Source organism: Panthera onca, chromosome A2 (assembly GCF_046562875.1).
Source record: "Panthera onca isolate mPanOnc1 chromosome A2, mPanOnc1 haplotype 2, whole genome shotgun sequence".
Taxonomy (NCBI): domain Eukaryota; kingdom Metazoa; phylum Chordata; class Mammalia; order Carnivora; family Felidae; genus Panthera; species Panthera onca.
Genome location: NC_138340.1, coordinates 96,163,565 through 96,184,591, shown reverse-complemented (window position 1 = coordinate 96,184,591; position 21,027 = coordinate 96,163,565). Strand labels below are relative to the sequence as shown.

The window sequence follows — 21,027 nt, the reverse complement described above, 5'->3', positions numbered from 1 at the left end:
CAATAATGCATTTAAACTGAACACCCACTCAATCACGTTCTCTACTCTTTGTGTGTGTGTTCTGTGTGTGTAAATGTGTGTCTATTATCTTGCAGTTCTGTTATTTGTATTAAATTTTAGTCTTTTTAGCTCCCTAGAAATGCCTTAGTGAACCCTCAGCAATTGCTAACCACTTAATAATTGTGAACCCGCCAGCCCCTTCAAGTAGATTGTTAACCACAGAGTGCCTGACAATTTCCAAATCATATCCTCTGTCCAAAAGGAATAGATAGGGCTTTGTGAGGCCGAAAGGAAGCGAAGGAAAACAAAACAAATGTAGCTCATGCTGAAAGTGAAAAGTGCTTGGACAGATTAGTATTTTCTTTTCTGCAAGGCGCCCTGCCAGATTTTTTTTTTTTTTTTAATAGAGAAGAGTTATTTTTTGGTTTGATTTTTCAATTTCTTGGAAAGTGTTGGTATTTACCATCCCCACCGGCCCCTCATAATTATGGTTGGTTGTTTTGTGTTTTTTCCATCCGTCCACATCACAGACTACTGATCCCCCCGCTTCACTCTGTCAAAACCCCAACTCTGGGCGACCGTGGGTTTGGAAACTCCGCGGACTCCCGACGACACATCCCACCCTCCCTCTCACGCCTCTCATTTTAGTAGCAAGATCCCCCACTCCAGTTGCAGCGAAAGCCGGAAATTTTCATTTAACTCCCCCCCCCCCCCCCACACACACCCCCCACTCGGAGCCGAGAGCTGGGGAGCTGAGAGGCTCAGAGCACAGCCGGGTCTCAGCCGCCTCCCCTCTCTCCGGAAGGCTTTAATTTGCACACTTGCTTGCCGCTGCGCAGCGAGCCCCTAACCCCGCTGCCGGGTGGGTCTCCAGCAGAGACAGCCTCCGGGGGCCCCGCCCCGCCCCCGCTCCCCTTGCGCTCTTTCCCCGGCTCCGGCCCCGAGCCCCGGCCGGAGCCCCGCGGCCCCGGTTCGCCCCCAGCGAGCCGCGCGGGCGGCGCCCTCAGCTGTCCCTCCGCCCTCCGCCGCTGTGCCCACCCCTACGCAGTAAAGAGTGCTGGTGACTCCTTCCTCCTGACGGGTTACCTGCTTGGCGCCGCTGTGGACACGTGCGGAGGTCGGACAGACACTCGCAGCCCCCTCCGGAGGCCTGACGCGGCAGGGCCCCGCAGGTGAGGAGCCGTGCGTTGGTGTGGGTGGGCTGCTGGGTGGGGGGTCCCCGGGGGAGATTTGGGAGCTTGGCCAGGGTCGGAAGCCAGGGTGTGGGTGGGGGTGACGGTGGTGGTGGTGGTGGGGGGGGTGTATTCGAAATCGGTTTTAGTTAACCCCTTACGAACCGAAGCAGGCTAATTACGGAGACCAATTTTGGGGAGCTAGAGGAGTCCCTCCTAATCTGGCGAGAGGAGGACAGCCTACCCTAGGGACACCCCGAACACTAAGATCCTGTGCCTGCTCCCACATAGCCTTACGCACAAACACCCACACACTCATCCAGCTTCTTAAAGCGGAATATCAACTCCACTCAGACATTCACAGAATAATCCACACTTTAGAGTTTAAAATGCACTGCCTCTGGGGACTCCATGCGGGACAATGTGTTTCCGTGCCCCATATTCATTTCCCCACGAAAGCTCTCTCCCCAGCTCGCGGAGGTGTGGGTGTGGCCTCCACCTTCCTCACCACGAGATAAATGTTAACGCAGGCTTCTTGCTGGCAACTCCTGCGGGGGTGTTATCCACACTTACTGGAGTGCACGCAGGCGACCAGTGCACAGGCTTGGAGCCCCACAAAGACGCACGTTTGCTTTCGTTTATAAAGTATAATTTACTTTTATAATTTAAAATATCCGAGTTAAAACGCACACCCTGCGGTAAGCAGCTCCGGGCCCTGCATTGCGCCCGACAGTGTGCACGTGGGGCGCATCTGCGTGTGCGCACACGCGGGAGTCGTGGTCCCAGTGCGGCCTCTTGTCGCTGCGCTGGTGGCGACCCTTGCGGTGCTTGGCAGGCTTCGGGAGAGGCACATGAAGGATTTCATTGAGTGTGAAGACAGAGAGCAGAGACAGAAAGCAGAGGGAGGCGGCTGCAGCCTTTGTAGTCGCGGAGGAATGCGGAAATGTTGAAGCACTATGTCAAACTTTTTTGAAATGGGGTCAAGTCACATTCAGCCAGCGTGGGAAAGCAACAACAACAACAAAAAAAAGTGGAGGAGAGGGGGGGAAAAGGCACTGTTGCTCCCGTTTCTCTCCGCCGGAGCCGACCGTCCGGGGAGCTAGGGGGGAGAGGTTGGGCGGGCGGTGCGGGGCCAGGCCTGGGCAGCGGGCGCAGCTCCCTGCGGGGGTGGGACGTCCGCGACGCTGCCTTCGCAGCTGAGCCTCCCGCTGGACTAGGGCAGGGAGGGGGGTGCGGGAGGGGCGGGCTGCGCTGCCGGCGGCGGCTTCTCGGCTACCTGTGTGGCCCTTTGCCTGGCTCAGACCCCTGTGCAGGCCCTGGGGGGGGGGGGGGGGTCTCGTTCCTTGGCTACTCCAGGATTCGACTTCACTTTCTAAGGAGAGTTTCGAATGGAGTGAGTGTGAGGGGCTCTGCCCTCGCTGAGGTCCCTTCTGCCCGCACACCGTGGGGATCGCGCCATTTGTTTCTTTAATTCCTGGCAGAAGGCGAGCGGGCCAGAAGTTGCGGGGCAGGTAATTCCAAGGCGTCCCGGGAATTCCGGACACGCGGCCGGCGTGGTGAATGCCCCGCCGAGGCCGCGGCGGCCGTGGGTTGGAGGCTCCCTAGGTCCTGGATTGCAACTCAATGGGGAAGGAAAGTGTGCCCCTCCCCTAGCCCCCTCCCCGCACTTTGTTGTGCGGAGGGCTGGGGGAGGTGGTGCGTTTGGCCTCTGATAAGACCAGGCCTTAAGCCGAAGGAGGAATGGAGCAGCCTCCTCTGCTACTTCAGAGACGATCCAGGGAGTGGGAAAAGGTTCTGGAGTCCTGGCCCGGAGGACGCAGCCCCTTCTCTCTCACCCCCAAGGCTTGGCATTTACACCCCCCTACTTCCAGCCTTTTTAAGACGAGGTTAAGTTTTGTTGAGGTTGAAATTAGTTGAAAATTTCAGGGCGAGTCACGGTTATGTTACCTTCTTCCCGAAGTTATTCAAGGAGATGACAAGCGAAAGAGCGGCGAATACCCTTTTCTCCCACCCTTATGGTCCCGTGGGCGACTCCCCCTCCAGGGCCCCAGCGTTCCTCCACTCTCGAGTAGCGGGAGCCTCAGCCCTCCCCGACCCCCATGGGTTTCCACCAGGGAGGTCCTCCGAGTCGGAGAAAGAATTCCGTTTCCAATCCAGACTCCTTTACCCCAAAAAGACCATTTGTGTGTGCAAGTCGTTTTTAAATGTCTCCTCGTAGAAAAACTGAAAGTAGAAAGAAAGGAAGCAATTTCCGAGCAGATGTCTGACCACCCCTTCTCGCACACTCCCAGCATCGGGTTACAGGGTCCTGGGAGCCCCCACCCACATTCTGCAGCCCCACACCGATGGACCCACAGTCTCTGCACAGCAGCCTGGGTACGACCCCTGAAAGACCCACGGCACCCTGGGAGCCCCACTCCCTGCACGTCCAGGCCCGAGGAGGTGGGGTGGGTAGCAGTACAACACAATGATGTAGGGATAAATATTAAGCCGTGACATTGACGTGCCCGGCACCTCCCCTCCCCCGCGCTCCCGGCACACTCTGGGCTGATCGGCACGCCCCCTCCCGTCCACTGCGTCCCGCGCCGCTCGCTCATCCCCGAGGGGCCCCTGCAACCTCTCCGCGCGAAGACGGCTCCAGCTCTGCAGGGAAAGAAAAGTAACTTCGCTTTTCTCGGAGGAACCAGGAAGGATTAAGCAGCCTGGGAGAGGGCAGGAGCGCACAGAGGGTAGCGACGGGGGCTTTTATGAAGGAGGAGGAGGGGAGTCTGCGGGGACCCGGAGGAAGGCGCTTGGGATGTCTGATTGCACTTTTTCTTGTCCTCCCGTCTCTTCTTTTAGGTGGAATGATTGTGGACTGAGACGCGCTGGGGCATAGGCTATGTAATCGCCTCGGTGTCTGTGCAGAGGACTGCGCTTCGGGGAGGGAAGAGGAGGGATCGGCTCGCTCCTTGGCGACTCGGCAGGCGGAGTTTCGCGGCGGCACCGGGGTTGCGCCCGCCCGCGGGGAGGTCGCTCCATCCAGCCCCAGCAGCCGCGAGAGCCGGAGCGCGGGAGAGCGGTAGTCGGCGGGGGCGAGGGAGAGCGAGACCGAGCTCCGGGGCGTGAGGGAGCGGGCCGGGAAGTCCGGGAGGAGGCGAGCGGCGGCCGAGAGCGAGCCGAGCGCGCCCCCCGCCCGTCCCAGCGGCGCCGCGCCGGGCGGCGTCCAGACGGCATGGAGAAGGACGGCCTGAGCCGCGCGGACCAGCAGTACGAGTGCGTGGCGGAGATCGGGGAGGGCGCCTATGGAAAGGTGTTCAAGGCCCGGGACCTGAAGAACGGAGGCCGGTTCGTGGCGCTGAAGCGTGTGCGGGTGCAGACAGGCGAGGAGGGCATGCCGCTCTCCACCATCCGCGAGGTGGCGGTGCTGAGGCACCTGGAGACCTTCGAGCACCCCAACGTGGTCAGGTGAGCGGGGGAGCGGCGCCCTCGCCGTCGGAGGCCGCGCGCGCCGGGGGAGGGCCAGGGATCCTCGGGGCCGGGACGTTGCCAGGCCGGAGGGCGGCAGGGGAGGCATAGCGCGACCCGTTGCCCTTACAGAGTGAGAGTAAGTTATGTGGACAGAGCCGCAAGCCAGAGAGGGTGACCTTGCCAGACAGCGAGCAGAAAGACAAGTCAGGAAATGTGACCTGCGCAGGCTTCCCTGCCGCTGTGCAAGTTCTGCGTATTCTCCCTGCTGGCCCTGAAAGAGGGTCCAGGAAGTTGGGTGCCTTTTAGGGACAGAACGAGCCAAGCTGAGACGTGCCCTGCCAGCCCCCGCATAGTTTCCCTAGCCATTGGGGAATTTTTGAGAGGCTGAGAATAAGAGAAGTAGCAGGATGCGGTGAAAATTGGGATGAGAATTTTCTTGGTAGAGCTTCGTTTAAATAAGGTTTAAAAATGTAGAAGCATAAAAATATTTTTGCCAATCACATCCAGTTTTTCTTTAAAGTTATATAATGAAAAATAAGCATCAAACAGGGTGGCCTAAGAAACTTCTTCCAAAAATGTTGCCTATTAGAGTGTATTACTTTATGTCTCTGGGTCAGCATAGTCTTTAGACTACTTCTCAAAAGTAGTGATGTTGAGTCCAAGATGTGGAATCTTTAGATTCCAAGTGTTCTGCTTTTGCTTTTTCTGGAGGGGTTGTGGCAAGTGGATGGAGAGACAGCATTTCTTAAAGCCTCTCCTGTGTGGTAACCAGTAATTAAAGTGTGTGTGACTACGATAATGGTGTTTTCTTAGTGATCCTGGAATTTCCCCATTGTGTGGTTGACATTGTGTGGTGTGTCATCCTTTTCTTTTCTAAGCAGATATGTGTAGTTTTTTTTTTTTTTTTTTTTAATTTTTTTTTTCAACGTTTTTTATTTATTTTTGGGACAGAGAGAGACAGAGCATGAACGGGGGAGGGGCAGAGAGAGAGGGAGACACAGAATCGGAAACAGGCTCTAGGCTCCGAGCCATCAGCCCAGAGCCTGACGCGGGGCTCGAACTCACGGACCGTGAGATCGTGACCTGGCTGAAGTCGGACGCTTAACCGACTGCGCCACCCAGGCGCCCCAGATATGTGTAGTTTTAAGTAAAAAAGGAATGCACAGAAACTTGTACAAATTCGGGTGTGATTTTACCTGTCCACTCTCAACCATAGTGTGTTGGAAAAAGGAGGTCTTGGGTATTCTTCCTGTCTTCTCATCTATGAGGGGATTCTGTTCAACAAATACATGCCTACTGTGTGCGCTGTGGATGAAATTATGTAAACAAACACAGCTAAATATTTTTGTAAAAAGTCCAGCAATTTAACATTAGTCATCAAAGTCAAGAGACCCAAGACTGACCTTTGAAATACCAAGCCCTCTAGAGACTCAGGGAGCCCAAGTGTCTACAAAATCTTCCTGGGAGGTTTTAACTTGTGTCCCCTTATCCTAGGCTGTTTGATTTGTGTGGTGCTTTGTTCCCAACACAGACTAAGCCTAGAAGGCTGCAAAGAATCATAAATACGTAAAAAAGGTAATAAATGGCTATGAAAATAGGACCCCCATTATACCTCTGCTTTAGCCAGTTGAGGAGAGGGGCAAAGGAAAATGAGACCAGGAGAATGAGTGTTTTAGGAAGTTGGGATTATACATAACAGCAACAGGTGACCTTTTGTGCGTGTTTTCTTTGTTGCAAACCGACAAAAACTCTTCTGGTGAATCTTTGTGATGTTGGAGGGGAAAGGAGTGAGTACATTTTGTCCCCTGTAATTTAGGTATATTCCTGGAAGAATCACTTAGGTTCTTCCCAGAATTTTAGGATCAAAGTTCTTGTTTTATTTTGTCTGTTGCCTATGGGGAGTGTCCAGTTTTTTACATGTAGATAAATAAAATACTGTCCTTCCAGCATAGAGGCATTATAGAGGCACTCCTGTGTAACACTGTTTTTTACAAAGCACTATCCCTTTAACAGCAGGATGGTTGTTTTTGACATAGTGTTGGTAGATTTTGGCTAATCTATCTTATTCTCTTGATTTATACTATTGAAATTGGTATGTCTTCAGAGATTTCTAACTGACCCGTGACTTGAATTCTGTACTGAGAAATTTCAGGAGGCTATACTCAAATTGAAGGTGAAGATATCTAAAGGTTTTCTAAAATTATTTTTACAGGTTAAGTGGTGATGATGATGCCTACCTCTTAAGAGTTGTGAGTAGGAGCTGAGATGGTGTATATGAGAGCAGTTTAAATTTAAAAATGCTTCAGGTGTCCAAGTGTTATTTGTTTTCATGCTGATTAGTGGGCCTGTTGCCTCCAAACAGGTTCCCAGTAAAATATCAGTTCACCTGACCTTTTCTATAAAGCAAATCATACTCAAACCCAGACATTAGAGGCTCTGGAACCAAGAAACTACTTGGATAGAATGAGCCTTTGGTTTGTCAGAAAAGACTCATCAGTCCTATGCCATGAAATTCAGTGGCACTTGAAAAAAAATTATTGATGATGTCATCTTCATGAGCTACATATCTCCATTCCATTTTGTTTCCTTCCTGTTTCTTCTCTTTGCCTCTGCCTTGGGGCAATCTTTGGTCCCCATGACTTCCTTAAGTAGACTAGGAATTCCAGATTTTGAAGGTTGCTAATATTTGTTCAGGCAGGGTTGGGAAATCAAGGACAGGTAACAACAATTCTTTTCCTTCCAAGGGAGAGTTGTCAAAGTTGGACCCCCAAACCTGTGACTTATTGGTGCCCCACAGTGTCAGCTTTACAATGCTAGGGCTGGTTCTTAAAAGGTTTCTTAAAAGGACAGATATCTCTGTAAGTGCCTTCAAGTCATAAGTAATTGATCAGAATTATAGGCCCTTCCCACAGGTAGTTAAGCCTCTAAGCTTGAAGGGGCATCATAAATATATTAGTTTTTTCAAACATTTAAGAATTAATTTTGATGGATTTGCCAGAAAGGCTGACTTGTTATTGTTGGCACTGATACTGCCTGTATGCACAGGGATAATAACTTGAAATTCTTGTTTACCTGTGCTGGATGTATCCCAGGCCCAGGCTTGATCAGCCAATCACTGTCTAGCATGTTAATTTACTCTTATTTTACAGTTGGTAATCCTAAATCCTAGAGCATTTGCCAAAATCAGACTTCTGTGTGAGCCTATGTTGGAGCTTCTATACTCCACAAAGGAATTGTTTTACCTTCTGACCTAAATATATATAGGTTAAAATGTATATATATGTTTAAGCAGCAGTCTGTTGATTCACCAAATATTTATTGATGGCCTATCATGTACCAGACACTGCTAGTAGTTCTTTTTTCTCTTCAAAAATTCACTTCTCTTTATTTCCGTTGGCTTGTTGTGCTATGTTTAGACTAACTAGTTTTATGAAACAACTAATATTTGTTATGATTTAATTATCAAGAATTTGCTGATTGAATAAGACAGCCAAAACACGAATCAGAATCAAATGCTTTTTATAAATTTTTTTAATGTTTATTTATTTCTGAGAGAGAGACAGACAGAGTGTGAGCAGGGGAGGGGCAGAGAGAAAGAGGGAGACACAGAATCTGAAGCAGGCTCCGGGCTCTGAGCTGTCAGCACAGAGCCTGACGTGGGGCTCGAACTCATGAACCATGAGATCATGACCTGAGCTAAAGTCAGACGCTTAACCAACTGTGTCACCCAGGCGCTCCTGAATCAAATGCTTTTCAAAGATTAACTTTCACCTTAGGGACAGATGTACAAATAGATTGCTACAAGAAGATATTGATGTGTAACTAACAGATAGGAACATTTGGGCTCCATGTATTTAACAAGGATTAGGAAGGACCTACTATTTAAAAACCATGGGGGTTAGGTGCTGGGAAAGATGCTTGGGTAAATCACTTCTCTCAAGTAATTCCCGGCCTGGTGTTTGAAGGAATAAGATGATCATCAAACCCTGATACTTGATGGTGGTGTGTCATTACAAAGATACTGGTAAGCGCTACCAGCCTTGTCCCCAGGTATTAAATGTGTTAGTGTAAGTGTAATTCAAATTCAGGTACTGGTTCAGAAACTCAAGGTGAATTTTCCAATTTTCTTTTTATTTTAAAAAATTTATTTAGGGGCGCCTGGGTGGCTCCATCGGTTGAGCATCTGACTTCAGCTCAGGTCATGGTCTTGCAGTTCGTGAGTTCGAGCCCCTTGTCGGGCTTTGTGCTAACAAACAGCTCAGAGCCTGGAGCCTGCTTCAGATTCTGTATCTCTCTCTCTCTTTCTCTCTCTCTCTCTCCCGCTCCTCTGCTCATGCTCTGCCTCTGTCTCTCAAAAATAAATAAATGTTAAGAAATTTTGAAAATTTATTTATTTTTAATATTTTTTTATTTTAAGCTTATTTATTTACTTTGATAGAGAGCATGCGAGCAGGGAGAGGGACAGAGAGAAAGGAGAGAGAGAATCCCAAGCGGGCTCTGCACTATCAGCATGCAGCCCGATGCAAGGCTCGATCTCCCAAACCATGAGATCATGACCTGAGCTGAAATCAAGAGTTGGAAACTTAATTGACTGAGCCACCCAGGTGCACCCAATTTTCTCTTTTTAAAGATCTTAGTAATGTATAACATAAAAAGAAAATAAAAATATTATTTTCTCTAGGAAAACCTAATCATTAATAGGGTAGAAGAAACCTGGCATGTTGATGCAGCAAAAAGCTGACCCTTCAGGTGGATTAGTTCATGGGAACCCTTCTGAATAGAAGTGTTATCTTGCAGATAAAGAATATGTTTTTCTTCGGGCTTGTTTTAGTGAAAGCAGGAAACACAGGAGTTTACTTTTCTTTTTAAGTTTCAGTATGTTAGAAGTAAGTTTGGTCCTTCCTTCTCTAAGAGTTCTTGAAAAGTTTCCAATTTATCAAGGTTATTTAATAAATAAGCATTTTCCCAGTTATGTTCTGCCCATGCCTTGTTGCTGCAGAAGAATTTGGTAATGCTGAATTGTTGGCCTTGTGCTTATATTCTTTTTTACACAACTGTTACCACCCTGGAATTATTAGAATTTCCCTATTAAGGAGGAAATGGATTACAGGAGGGAAACTTGTATAAACTTGAATATCTCTTGGTGTATTTCCCTATGTTTAAGACATGGACAAGTGAATATCTATGAAAACAGGTTCCTTGTTAAAAGTAAATTATCTTTTTTTTTTAATGCCTCACTATAAATGATTCCCTAAGAATGTTTTTTCATATTGAAACATCTAATTCTTATGCTATGTCATTGTAAACTCATGGGTATTAGAGTTGGAAAGACTTTGGAAGTCTTTCAGCCCTTTTATGGTATAGATCAAGAAACTAAGGCTCAGAGGTTAAGCAATTTGTCTATTGTGCCATTTTTAAGTGGTTGACTTGTTCTAAAATCTGAGTAGCAATTTTTAAAAAATTCTTTGTTTGTTTGATGGAAGAAGTTAAGCAAGTGAGTACATTTCTAGTTTGGAAAAAAAGAACTATATGTAGACAAAGGTAATGATTTGCCAGGAATAAATGACATATCAATTCAGGAAACTCCTGAATTCTACGGTGTGCCCTACTGAAGTTTGTGTGTAAAAAGTGATTATCTATTAAATTCTGCCATTAAGGAATTTGGGTAATAACTATGATCGTATAAACAGCTATAGTTAAAAAATAATGTAGGTTAATAATGTACTTAAATAAGTAATAATAGTGAATTCATTTTAAGGAAAACGATGGAAAAAATCTAAATGCTTGTCTGATGAATGAACTATCACATAATGCGGCTCTGGCATCTACTACCCATTTAATGAAATAAACACCATAATACTTGAAAATTAGGCAGCATAACAACCTGGAGACCTATGAGCAAATATGGTACTAATGCTTCTTGGAGAACTGATCGTACTATTGCTTTATTTGTCATGAGGTTCAGTGAGCTTGTCTTCCTAGGAAGGAAATGTGTGAGTTTCTTGGCGTAATAGAACATGACAGAAATGAAATCTGGGTGCAGGAGGTTTGGTAATAGGACAAGGTAGTGTGCATGGTGTTGGGCTTTGTCCAGTGGCCAAGAAGCAGCATTGAAAATGGGCACTGGTGGTTGGTAGCAAGTGTGCCTACATAAAGGTCATCACCATCTGTGATGATCTATAGATGCTAAGTCTGCAGGTAGGTCAGCAGTCAGAGGGAGGAGTTTTATAAGAGACACTGGCCAGTTGTTTTAAATATCGCCAGTTTGCTGCCATACTTGCTTTTATTTTACTATCTGCACACGTAGCTCTCTGTTGAGAAATGAAGTAAAAGTACCTTAAGACATGTGGCAAGGGGGCACCTGGGTGGCTCAGTCGGTTAGGTGGCCGACTTTGGCTCAGGTCATGATCTCATGGTTCATGAGTTCGAGCCCCGCGTTGGGCTCTGTGCTGACAGTTCGGGGCCTGGAGCCTGCTTCAGAATCTGTGACACCCCCCACCCCCCTTTGTCCCCTCCGCAGCTCATGCTCTGTCTCTGAAATATAATAAAATAAAAATAAATAAACATTAAATAAACATTAAAAACATTAAAAAAAAAAGATATGGGGCAAGAATCTGTGTGAGTACCTAGTAGTAGCCTGGAGGTCCATTTGGGATAGGATAATTATTAAACATTTAGTAGTTTACCTAAATTTGGGCTACTGTTGTTGGCTTTGTCATTTAGGCAATGATTTTAATTTTTAATTCTTATCATCTGGCTTTCCTAAAGGATTTTAATGCAGTAGAATTAGAATTACAGTATATGGATTTTTGAATTGGAAGGAATCTTAGATATAACCTAGTCCAAACCCCTTTGATCTGTGTAGGAATTGTTTTGTAAATATGTAAAACAATTGTCTTGTTTTTAGTCAACCGTTTTATTCCACAGTTATATGCATTTTAGATCCAAATTGAGGATGACCAAGGTTCAGACGCAGGTTTATATCCAATGTTTGCAGGACTCATGGTCATTGCATGTCAGAAAACTCCCATTGGGGGCGCCAGGGTGGCTTAGTCAGTTGAGCATCCTACTCCTGATTTCAGCTCAGGTCATGATCCCATGCCTCTGCCCCTCTCCCCACACTTGTGGCTCTCCTTCTCTCTCTCTACAAACAATAAAAATTTTAAAAAGAAAACACTTCCTTGGGTTGTAAAAAGTGTTTTCAGTTTAATGATTTTGCATTTTTTCTGACTTGAGTACAGGATTATGTCTTTTATATCTATAAATAACAATGTCTGTAACCATGAGTTGCCCGGTATGTATTTCCTGAATGAATGAATGAAGTAGAATAAATTAAATTATAAACCCCCAGATGAGAATTTCTCATCCTTTAGAGCTGGATACAGCATTAGCAAGTATTTCTGGCTAAACACTGGGAGATGATTGGGTATTAACTGCGATGCATCTGCACACCAAGACTGTTTAGTAAGAACCTTCAAATACTTCTATCCATTTTTAAATTATACAAAACCCATGTTTTGTCTTCAGTACTAGTTTGGTCTTTGGTAGGATTTTCTTGTGTTCTTCCTGTGCATTTGCTACATGTATCCTCCAGGCAGACTGACTACTCTGTATATGCCCCTTGCCATCCACCTCTGCAGCTTTAATTAGGGCTGATTTTGGAATGTGCACTCAGTGCTCTTCCCTGTACTACTGTTTCCACCTGTTGAAATGCTACCCATCCTTCAGAGCCAAGTTCTGATGCCACCCTTTTTGTGTGTGGTGTACTCCTTAATACCTACATTTGGATAAAATTTGTTTCCTTTGAACCTCGACATCTTTGAACTTCCTTTATGACATTTAGTATATGTCTGCCCTTTTAAATTATTACATCTGTTATATAAAATATAATCTTAATTTTCTGCTCCACTCACCCTCTTATGGTCCTCTAAGACCCAGAAAGTGTCTCGTGGTCATGTTCACTTACATTCTACATCCAGTAGAAATAAAGTGAATAAATGAACACATGCATGAAATAATAGAAAAAAGGTTCAATTATTAAGGAGGGAACCATTTGGATTATTTCCATCAAATGAATATTAATACTAAAGAGTGTCAAATAAAGAGGGAGAAGGGATCTGTATATAGAATTATACTTAACTTGGTTTCCTGGGAATAATAAAAAATGCTGAAAAGAGAACATTTCATTTTTGTTTTACTCCAATCTATATAGTTTATATTGAAGTGAGTTTCTTTTTTTTTTAATACGAAATTTATTGTCAAATTGGTTTCCATACAACACTCAGTGCTCATCCCAACAGGTGCCCTCCTCAATGCCCATCACCCACTTTCCCCTCCCTTCCACCCCTCATCAACCCTCAGTTTATTATCAGTTTTAAGAGTCTCTTAAGGTTTGCCTCCTTCCCTCTTTGTAACATTTTTCCCCCTTCCCCTCCCCCATGGTCTTCTGTTAAGTTTCTCAAGATCCAGGTAAGAGTGAAAACATATAGTATCTTTTTCTGTATGACTTATTTCACTTAGCATAACACTCTCCAGTTCCATCCATGTTGCTACAAAAGGCATTTCATTCTTTCTCATTGCCAAGTAGTATTCCATTGTATATATAAACCACAACTTCTTTATCCATTCATTAGTTGATGGACATTTAGGCTCTTTCCATAATTTGGCTATTGTTGAAAGTGCTGCTATAAACATTGGGGTACAAGTGCCCCTATGCATCAGCACTCCTGTATCCCTTGGGTAAATTCCTAGCAGCGCTATTGCTGGGTCATAGGGTAGTTCTATTTTTAATTTTTTGAGGAACCTCCACACTGTTTTCCATAGCGGCTGCACCAGTTTGCATTCCCACCAACAGTGCAAGAGGGTTCCCGTTTCTCCACTATTGAAGTGAGTTTCAAAATTTAAGTAATTTCCATAGTTAACTGTATAGTCGTGGACTTATAGATTGTACAGAAAACATCAACATTAGGAAGTGTGTATACATTCAGTAAAAGCTGAAAATGATTTGAACATTTTTAAATATAACAATGGAAGGTATTCTGAATCCATTCAGTTGCTTGAATTATTTTGTTTTTCCCCCACTAAATTTTAATATTGTTGGCTTTTTTTACTGGAAAAACTCTTAGGAGGAAAATTAAGGAAAACTTTCCTAATATTTTCTAGAAGAATATCAGGATCCTGAGTTCATGAAAACTTTGTCTTCCACTCCATTTCATAATTTGTGTATAGAGAATTTGGATTCCACCTTGACAAACTGGTAGGTTTAGTTAAGTACTCTTCCAGCCAAACTAATTCCAATTCCTCAAGACCTACATGGTTGGGGTGTGTGTGTGTGTCTGTGTGTGTGCACGCGTGCGTGCACACACATGTACACACACACGCATGTGTGCATGAGTATGTATCCAGAATAGTTGAATGCAAGATCATGGAAAGAAGGGACTGTGTTTGCTTGTTCCTTTTGCTGTATACTAAGCACTTAGCATGGCAGCTGGCATCTTGTAGTCCAGAATAAATATTTGTGAATGAACGAATAAGTGTGTACAATATGTACTACCTAGAAATTCAGAATTGATTTTTTTTTTTTAGTGAGAATTGGATAATAATGTCTGAAAGCATATGTAAGATCTATAGAATTGAACCAGGTATTTGTTGGTTATCTGTTATATTCAACATTTTATTAAATATGATTGACTTAAATCTTGAAATATTTATCAAAAAAGTGGTATTAGATCTGGAATTTGTTTCAAAATGGGGTGCAGGTCAGCAAAGGAAACAACCAACAAAACTAAAAGGCAACCAACGGAATGGGAAAAGATATTTGCAAATGACACATCGGACAAAGGGCTAGTATCCAAAATCTATAAAGAGCTCATCAAACTCCACACCCGAAAAACAAATAACCCAGTGAAGAAATGGGCAGAAAACATGAATAGACACTTCTCTAAAGAAGACATCCGGATGGCCAACAGGCACATGAAAAGATGTTCAACGTCGCTCCTTATCAGGGAAATACAAATCAAAACCACACTCAGATACCACCTCACGCCAGTCAGAGTGGCCAAAATGAAGAAATCAGGAGACTATAGATGCTGGAGAGGATGTGGAGAAACAGGAACCCTCTTGCACTGTTGGTGGGAATGCAAATTGGTGTAGCCGCTCTGGAAAGCAGTGTGGAGGTTCCTCAGAAAATTAAAAATAGACCTACCCTATGACCCAGCAATAGCACTGCTAGGAATTTATCCAAGGGATACAGGAGTACTGATGCATAGGGGCACCTGTACCCCAATGTTTATAGCAGCACTCTCAACAATAGCCAAATTATGGAAAGAGCCTAAATGTCCATCAACTGATGAATGGATAAAGAAATTGTGGTTTATATACACAATGGAATACTACGTGGCAATGAGAAAAAATGAAATATGGCCTTTTGTAGCAACATGGATGGAACTGGAGAGTGTGATGCTAAGTGAAATAAGCCATACAGAGAAAGACAGATACCATATGGTTTCACTCTTAGGTGGATCCTGAGAAACATAACAGAAACCCATGGGGGAGGGGAAGGAAAAAAAAAAAAAAAAAAAAGAGGTTAGAGTGGGAGAGAGCCAAAGCATTAGAGACTGTTAAAAACTGAGAACAAACTGAGGGTTGATGGGGGGTGGGAGGGAGGGCAGGGTGGGTGATGGGTATTGAGGAGGGCACCTTTTGGGATGAGCACTGGGTGTTGTATGGAAACCAATTTGACAGTAAATTTCATATATTAAAAAATAAAAATAAAATAAAATAAAATAAACTCACAACTTAAAAAAAAAAAAAAAAAACAAAATGGGGTGCAGGTAAAGATAAAATAACTTTATCCTTGTTAAAACTGGTAGTTCATTGTACTCTTCTCTCTTCATTTGTATATGTTTGAAATTTTCCATCATAATAAGCTTTAAAATGTTCCTAGTCAGTGGAATAGTAGTCCGAGTACTTTCCTTTTGACTTCTTCCACCTGTTGCTGAGTGACCTAGTGTGAATTCCTTAATGTCTCTTCACTGTGGTTTCCCCACCAGAAAATAGGAATTATTACTACTCTTTTGACTTTAGAGAGTTTCTATGATCAAATGAAGTTGTGTGTACGAAGATCAAATGTTACACGAATATCAGGTGTTATTAACAAAATGAATTCTTGCCCTCAAGTTTGTGATTTTGTGGAGGACATGGACATGTACACAGATTTCTATATTGCAGATTGGTAGTATGTACTTTTATTTTTTTCACCTCACAGTGTGAAAGTGTGAATGGAGCTAGGTATTTCTGAAAGGACATGTATTGGATTTGCACTAATTATAGTAAAATACTGTCTTTAATCTAGGTATTGGTAATTGGTGTCAAGTTTACCCAGTGCTGTATCCTTTTCATTAATGGATTACTGCAGGAGGGTCCGTGGACAGAATGCTCCTGGGAACACATTGTCAAAACTGAAGGGAGCTTGATGATTTCTTTTGTATTTCACTATTCAAATTAAGGAGAGGTTGAATTCTTTGCTTGTTGTCTCTCTCTCTTTTAAAGATTTTGTTTTATTTTATTTCTTTAAATGTTTATTTTTGAGAGAGAGCAGGGGAGAGAGAGGGGAGACAGAGGATCTGAAGTGAGCTCTGTGCTGACAGCAGAAAGACCAATGCAGGGCTCGAATTCAAGATCATGACCAGAGCTCAGACTCGTAACCTACTGATCCACCCAGGTGCCCCTAAAGATTTTATATTTACATAATCTCTTCACCCAACATGGAGCTTGAATTCATGACCTGGAGATCAAGACCCTCACACTCTTCTGACTGAGCTGGCCAGGCACCCTCTCTCTCTCTTTCTGTTTTTAAATTTCAAATCTGAAGTGGAATTATTCCTTTTTATGTCACACATTGGCATTTAAAAAAAATGTTTATTTATTTTTGAGAGAGAGAGAGCATGAGCAGGGGAGGGACAAAAAGAGAGGGAGGCACAGAATCCGAAGCAGGTTCCAAGCTCCCAGCTGTCAGCACGGAACCTGATGTGGGGCTTGAACTGAAAAACCACAAGATCATGACCTGAGCTGAAGTTGGATACCTAACTGACTGTGCCACTCAGGCGCCCCACACATTGGCACTTTTGCTTGTTCACTTTCTGAGGCTCTTCTTGGCATGCCTGGCTTATGACATTTGAAATTCTGTTCCGTGTATGCTGCATTTATGTCATTAAGAACTTACATCCACAGAAAAGAAGCAGTTCTCTTTCAGCAGCACTAATCTCTAGTGAATTTTTTTTTGCTTCCTTTTATTTCTGAGTAATTTCATAATTTGTTAGGTATTTCTAACAATATAAAACATTTATTTTTTTCTAAAATGCTTTATTTGTATAAAGTTGGGAACATTAACAGCAACAGAACAAGAGAAACAAAAGATATCTTTGCATTTCGAGGGTACGACTTTTAAATTTTAGGTATTTGGCTCTTAACAATACATTTTTTAAACCTTTTAGTGGAAACCAAGAAGCTATCTGAATAGTTTCAAGTTGGGAGTTTTAGATGATATCATCTACATTTCAACCAGTAGAATCACTTGAAGAAGTTATTAAGTAGTCTTGGGTAAAAATGGGTTGTTTTCTTGTTGAGCCAGGAGAAAACAGGAGAGATTGAAAGCTTGGGCTAGAATGTACTCCCAGTGCTAATCATGAATGCAGTGTATTTAAGTGATGGAAGTCCCCCTTAAAGAACTAGAAAAGCATCCTTTCTTTGAAATAACACACCTTCACACATTAAGACACAAATAAAAAGTTGTGACATCCTGATAGTCATTACAGATTATTTTAAACCCATGGGATTTAATCAGTGGTAATTTAGCTAATTACTAGTTCATTAGACTAGAACTTGGGGTTGTTGATGGCAGTTGGGTTCTCAACTAATAAACCAGTTAGTAAGGCAAAGAGAAAAAAAGTCTGTTTCAGAGGCATTACTTTCTATCCCTTAAACGTTGGCTGACTCAGAATGATGGGATTGATCTCAAGGAGAACCAGATAAGAGCATGGTTGACTCAGTGGTACCAATTCTAAATCCTAGGAAAATAGGACCTTTGCGATGAGTAAAGAGTAGTATTATTGTTTATGAAAGATGGTAGTTTTTTCCCCATCTTACTTGATAAATTAAAAGGTGGATTTATCATTAGGCAAATAGAGAATGGTCTAGAGATGTATCTTGTGATCTGAAAGGACCATATGCTTTCAAGGTGGGGCAGAAGATGAGCTAAGTTAAGGTAGAGATGAGAGATACGGTGAGGTAAAGCTACAATATGGTGATAGAACCTGGGATAGTTTATGTAAATCTGAAGTTTCTTCAACTTCGAAATCTGAAACCCAGTGATCTGAAAGTAGATGAAAACTGGTATGTTTAGAAAGGCCTCAACCAGTACTTGCTGAAAAAGTAAACTCAGAGTATCATTCTTTAATTACATAATAATGAAATGGAACTTTATTTTCTGATTGCTTTTTCTTGGAGACCTTATTTTAACATTCTTCATATTGTCCTTTGTGCCTAGCACTCAGATTGATGCATGAATTAATGTAGAATGTATGCTTCCCATTAGAACATAAACTTCATATGGGCAGGAACTTTTGTTTGTTTTGTTTACTGTTTTATTCCTAATATCTAGAACAGTGCCTGGCACATAACTCAGTTAATATCTGTTGAGGGACTGACTGAGGGAATAGTTAAACTGTGACTACAGATTACTCTTCTTACAGTAATTTTATTGACAGTAAAAATGTAAATTAACATCAAAATTTAGCAGTTATTTTTCTATTCATTTATTAGTATTGCACTTAATAGTCTTTAATAATTATAGTAGTAAATTGGATTCTGACTTAGGAAATCATTGAATAATTTAATGACTAGCAAGTAGATTGGATGCTCAGATATATCCCTTCTAAGCTAGTTCTTCCACTAATATTTTCATTTAAAGTTATAAATATAACTTTAAGAAAAGTTATATTAAAAATATTTATATTAAAAATAATTATATTATAAATATAACTTTAAATGAAAATATTAAGTGGTATCTTAAGTGGTTATATCATTTATAGCAGAATTGATTTAGATGTTTTGATAGAAATTTTAAGATATGGTTTTAGATTCTCTGAGTTATGAGATTTTTATAAAAAGGATTCACATACATTCTCCTAAAGAGTTTGACATAAGCTCTCAAGTCATTGTATAAATGACTATAGCTGCCCTTAGAAGTAATAAAGCCCAAGTGGCCAGTCCCATTGTGAACCTTGCCCCAGTACTCCTATTTGATGCTATAAGACCTTCATTTTCAGCTTAAATCAGTTGATTGTGATCATATAAGAAATCTGGCATTATTTAGTTATAACTGGCTGTAAAGAAAAATGATAATGATAAGAAGAAGAGGGAGGAGGAGATGGGAGAGGAGGGAGGGAGTCAAGGAAGGAAGGGGAGAAGAAAAGGAAGGAAGGAAAAGGAAGAATAGAATAAGAATAGACTAGACTAGACTAGACTAGACTAGACTAGACTAGACTATCAGGTATGTTGCTAGGAGTTGTTACTAAAGTAGAATACCATAAGGCACCTGTGTGGCTCAGTCGGTTAAATGTCTGAGTCTTGGTTTTGGCTCAGGTCATGATCTCGTAGTTTCGTGAATTCAAGCTCCATGTCAGGCTCTGTGCTGGCAGTGTGAAGCCTGCTTAGGATTCTCTCTCTGCCTCTCTCTCTGCCCCTCCCCCACTCATGCTGTCTCTGTCTCTCTCAAAATGAATAAACTTAAAAAAAATTTAAAGTGGAATACCGGGAGAATTTTTTGCGTTTTTTTAGTTAAAGCAATTACAGTTTTCTGTTAATTGTTTTGGTTATTATTGCCATGTAGTAAACTGCCCCCAAATTTAGGAGCTTAAAGCAACCATTTTCTTATGCTCAAAAATTCAGCGGCTGGGGAATTCTGACAGAACACAGTGAGAATGGTTATATCTCTGCTTCATGATGTCTGAAGCTTCAACTGGAGATAAAGTAGCAGCTAGAGGTTTGATTCACCTGGAGATGTCTTCACTCTCAAGTTTGCTGTTTCCTGTGGGCTGACTGATGTAGGAGAGGACCTGAACTGGGACTGTGGTCCCACCTGTATTTCCTGTGGTCTGGGGTTCCTCTAGCATCAAGGATTCAGAGTAGTTGGGCTTAAATGGTGGCTCATGGCTCCAAAAGCCAGTCATTGTCCTTAGGAACAGGCGGTGTCATTTCTCCCACATTCTGTTGGTTACAGGTGAGTTGAAAGAGTTATAGATTCCAGGGGAGGGGATGTATATTATCTCTTATTGGAAAGAATGTTAAAGAATTTGTGCACCTCTCTGTTTTTTTGGTTTTTTGTGTTTTTTTTTTGTAATTATGACATTAATTCTTGATGATTAGTACAGAAGATTTATGATAAAAAAGCAAGGCTCCTGCCCCATTTATCCCTACTCCCAGTACACAGGTACAGCTTCTTCTAACTCTGTTTTTGGTGCTTCTAGTAGTTCCATCTGTTAATCTAGATAATATGCTGTGCTCTATTTCTTGATATTTAAACTTAGGATACCTATTGATTTCCTGCTCTGAAAGATGAGGATTTAGCTCATTGAATGCAACTATTTGTCTTCTTTACCTTTTGTTATATAGGGCTATTTTATTTCATATAATAATTTAAGATAATATCCTTAAACATCAATTTTTTTGTTCTTTCATTTTTGGCAGTATCTCTTGATTCTCCACTTAGTAAGAGAAGGGTATTTTATCCCCCTAACCTTTGTATTCCTTTTAACATTACAACTTTTGTCATTTACTTTGTTAAAGCTGTTAAAACATTTGAATTCTCTTCTGCAACCACAACTTTAGGTTCAGTGTTACAACTCTATGAAGTCAAAGGAATCTTTCTTTCTTAAATACAGACATCTGGATTCTCTTTTCTTACTCTACATCACTTTTTAAAAATTGTACTCTATTTTAGTGTAGTATTTTTTATTTAGACCATGCCATTTTTATACTGTTTGCGTTTTTCCTGGAGTTTACAATTGCCTTTCTATTTTTTCTTGCACTGTTGGCCTTTATCACAGCCTAAACTTTCTTTTCAAACACTTTATCATACCACTCATTTCTATTGAATTGCCTCATTTCCTGAAGTTTTCTCTGAAGTTTTGGTTTACTCTGGGCTAGTTATTTACTATGTCTGATGAACAGTTGTCTTTCTGAGACTTTTTCACTGCCTCTCTAGGTTAGACCTACTCATTCCTGCATCTTGGCCTTTCCTCTCTAGTGGTTCACACCCTTATTTTGCTAGTGTATGTTTGCAAGTAACTTCCTAAGAAATTGTGTGTGGGAGATAAACTTGCTGACCAATTTGGAAACATTTTTA

General features: G+C 42.7%; 1 protein-coding gene and 1 long non-coding RNA gene across 6 annotated transcripts in view; one reads left to right on the top strand and one right to left on the bottom strand.

Moving 5' to 3' along the window:
* The window catches only part of LOC132679175 (uncharacterized), a 75,594-nt gene extending 74,403 nt beyond the window's left edge, over positions 1 to 1,191 (bottom strand). For both annotated transcript variants that reach the window (XR_009609998.2, XR_009609999.2), the window contains exon 1: positions 1,087 to 1,191. This is a non-coding gene — a long non-coding RNA (uncharacterized LOC132679175). The remainder of the gene's footprint in view (positions 1 to 1,086) is intronic.
* Positions 783 to 21,027, top strand: part of CDK6 (cyclin dependent kinase 6) — a 256,002-nt gene continuing 235,757 nt past the window's right edge. Inside the window, exons 1-2 of one of the 4 annotated variants that reach the window (XM_078442472.2) lie at positions 783 to 1,172; positions 4,014 to 4,619. In XM_078442472.2, coding sequence (XP_078298598.1) covers positions 4,387 to 4,619 — 233 coding nt within the window. In that variant the 5' untranslated portion in view covers positions 783 to 1,172; positions 4,014 to 4,386. Of the gene's footprint in view, positions 1,173 to 3,737; positions 3,902 to 4,013; positions 4,620 to 4,692; positions 4,759 to 21,027 lie in introns of those variants that run through there. The other 3 variants (XM_078442471.2, XM_078442473.2, XM_078442474.2) reach the window with 3 other exon arrangements.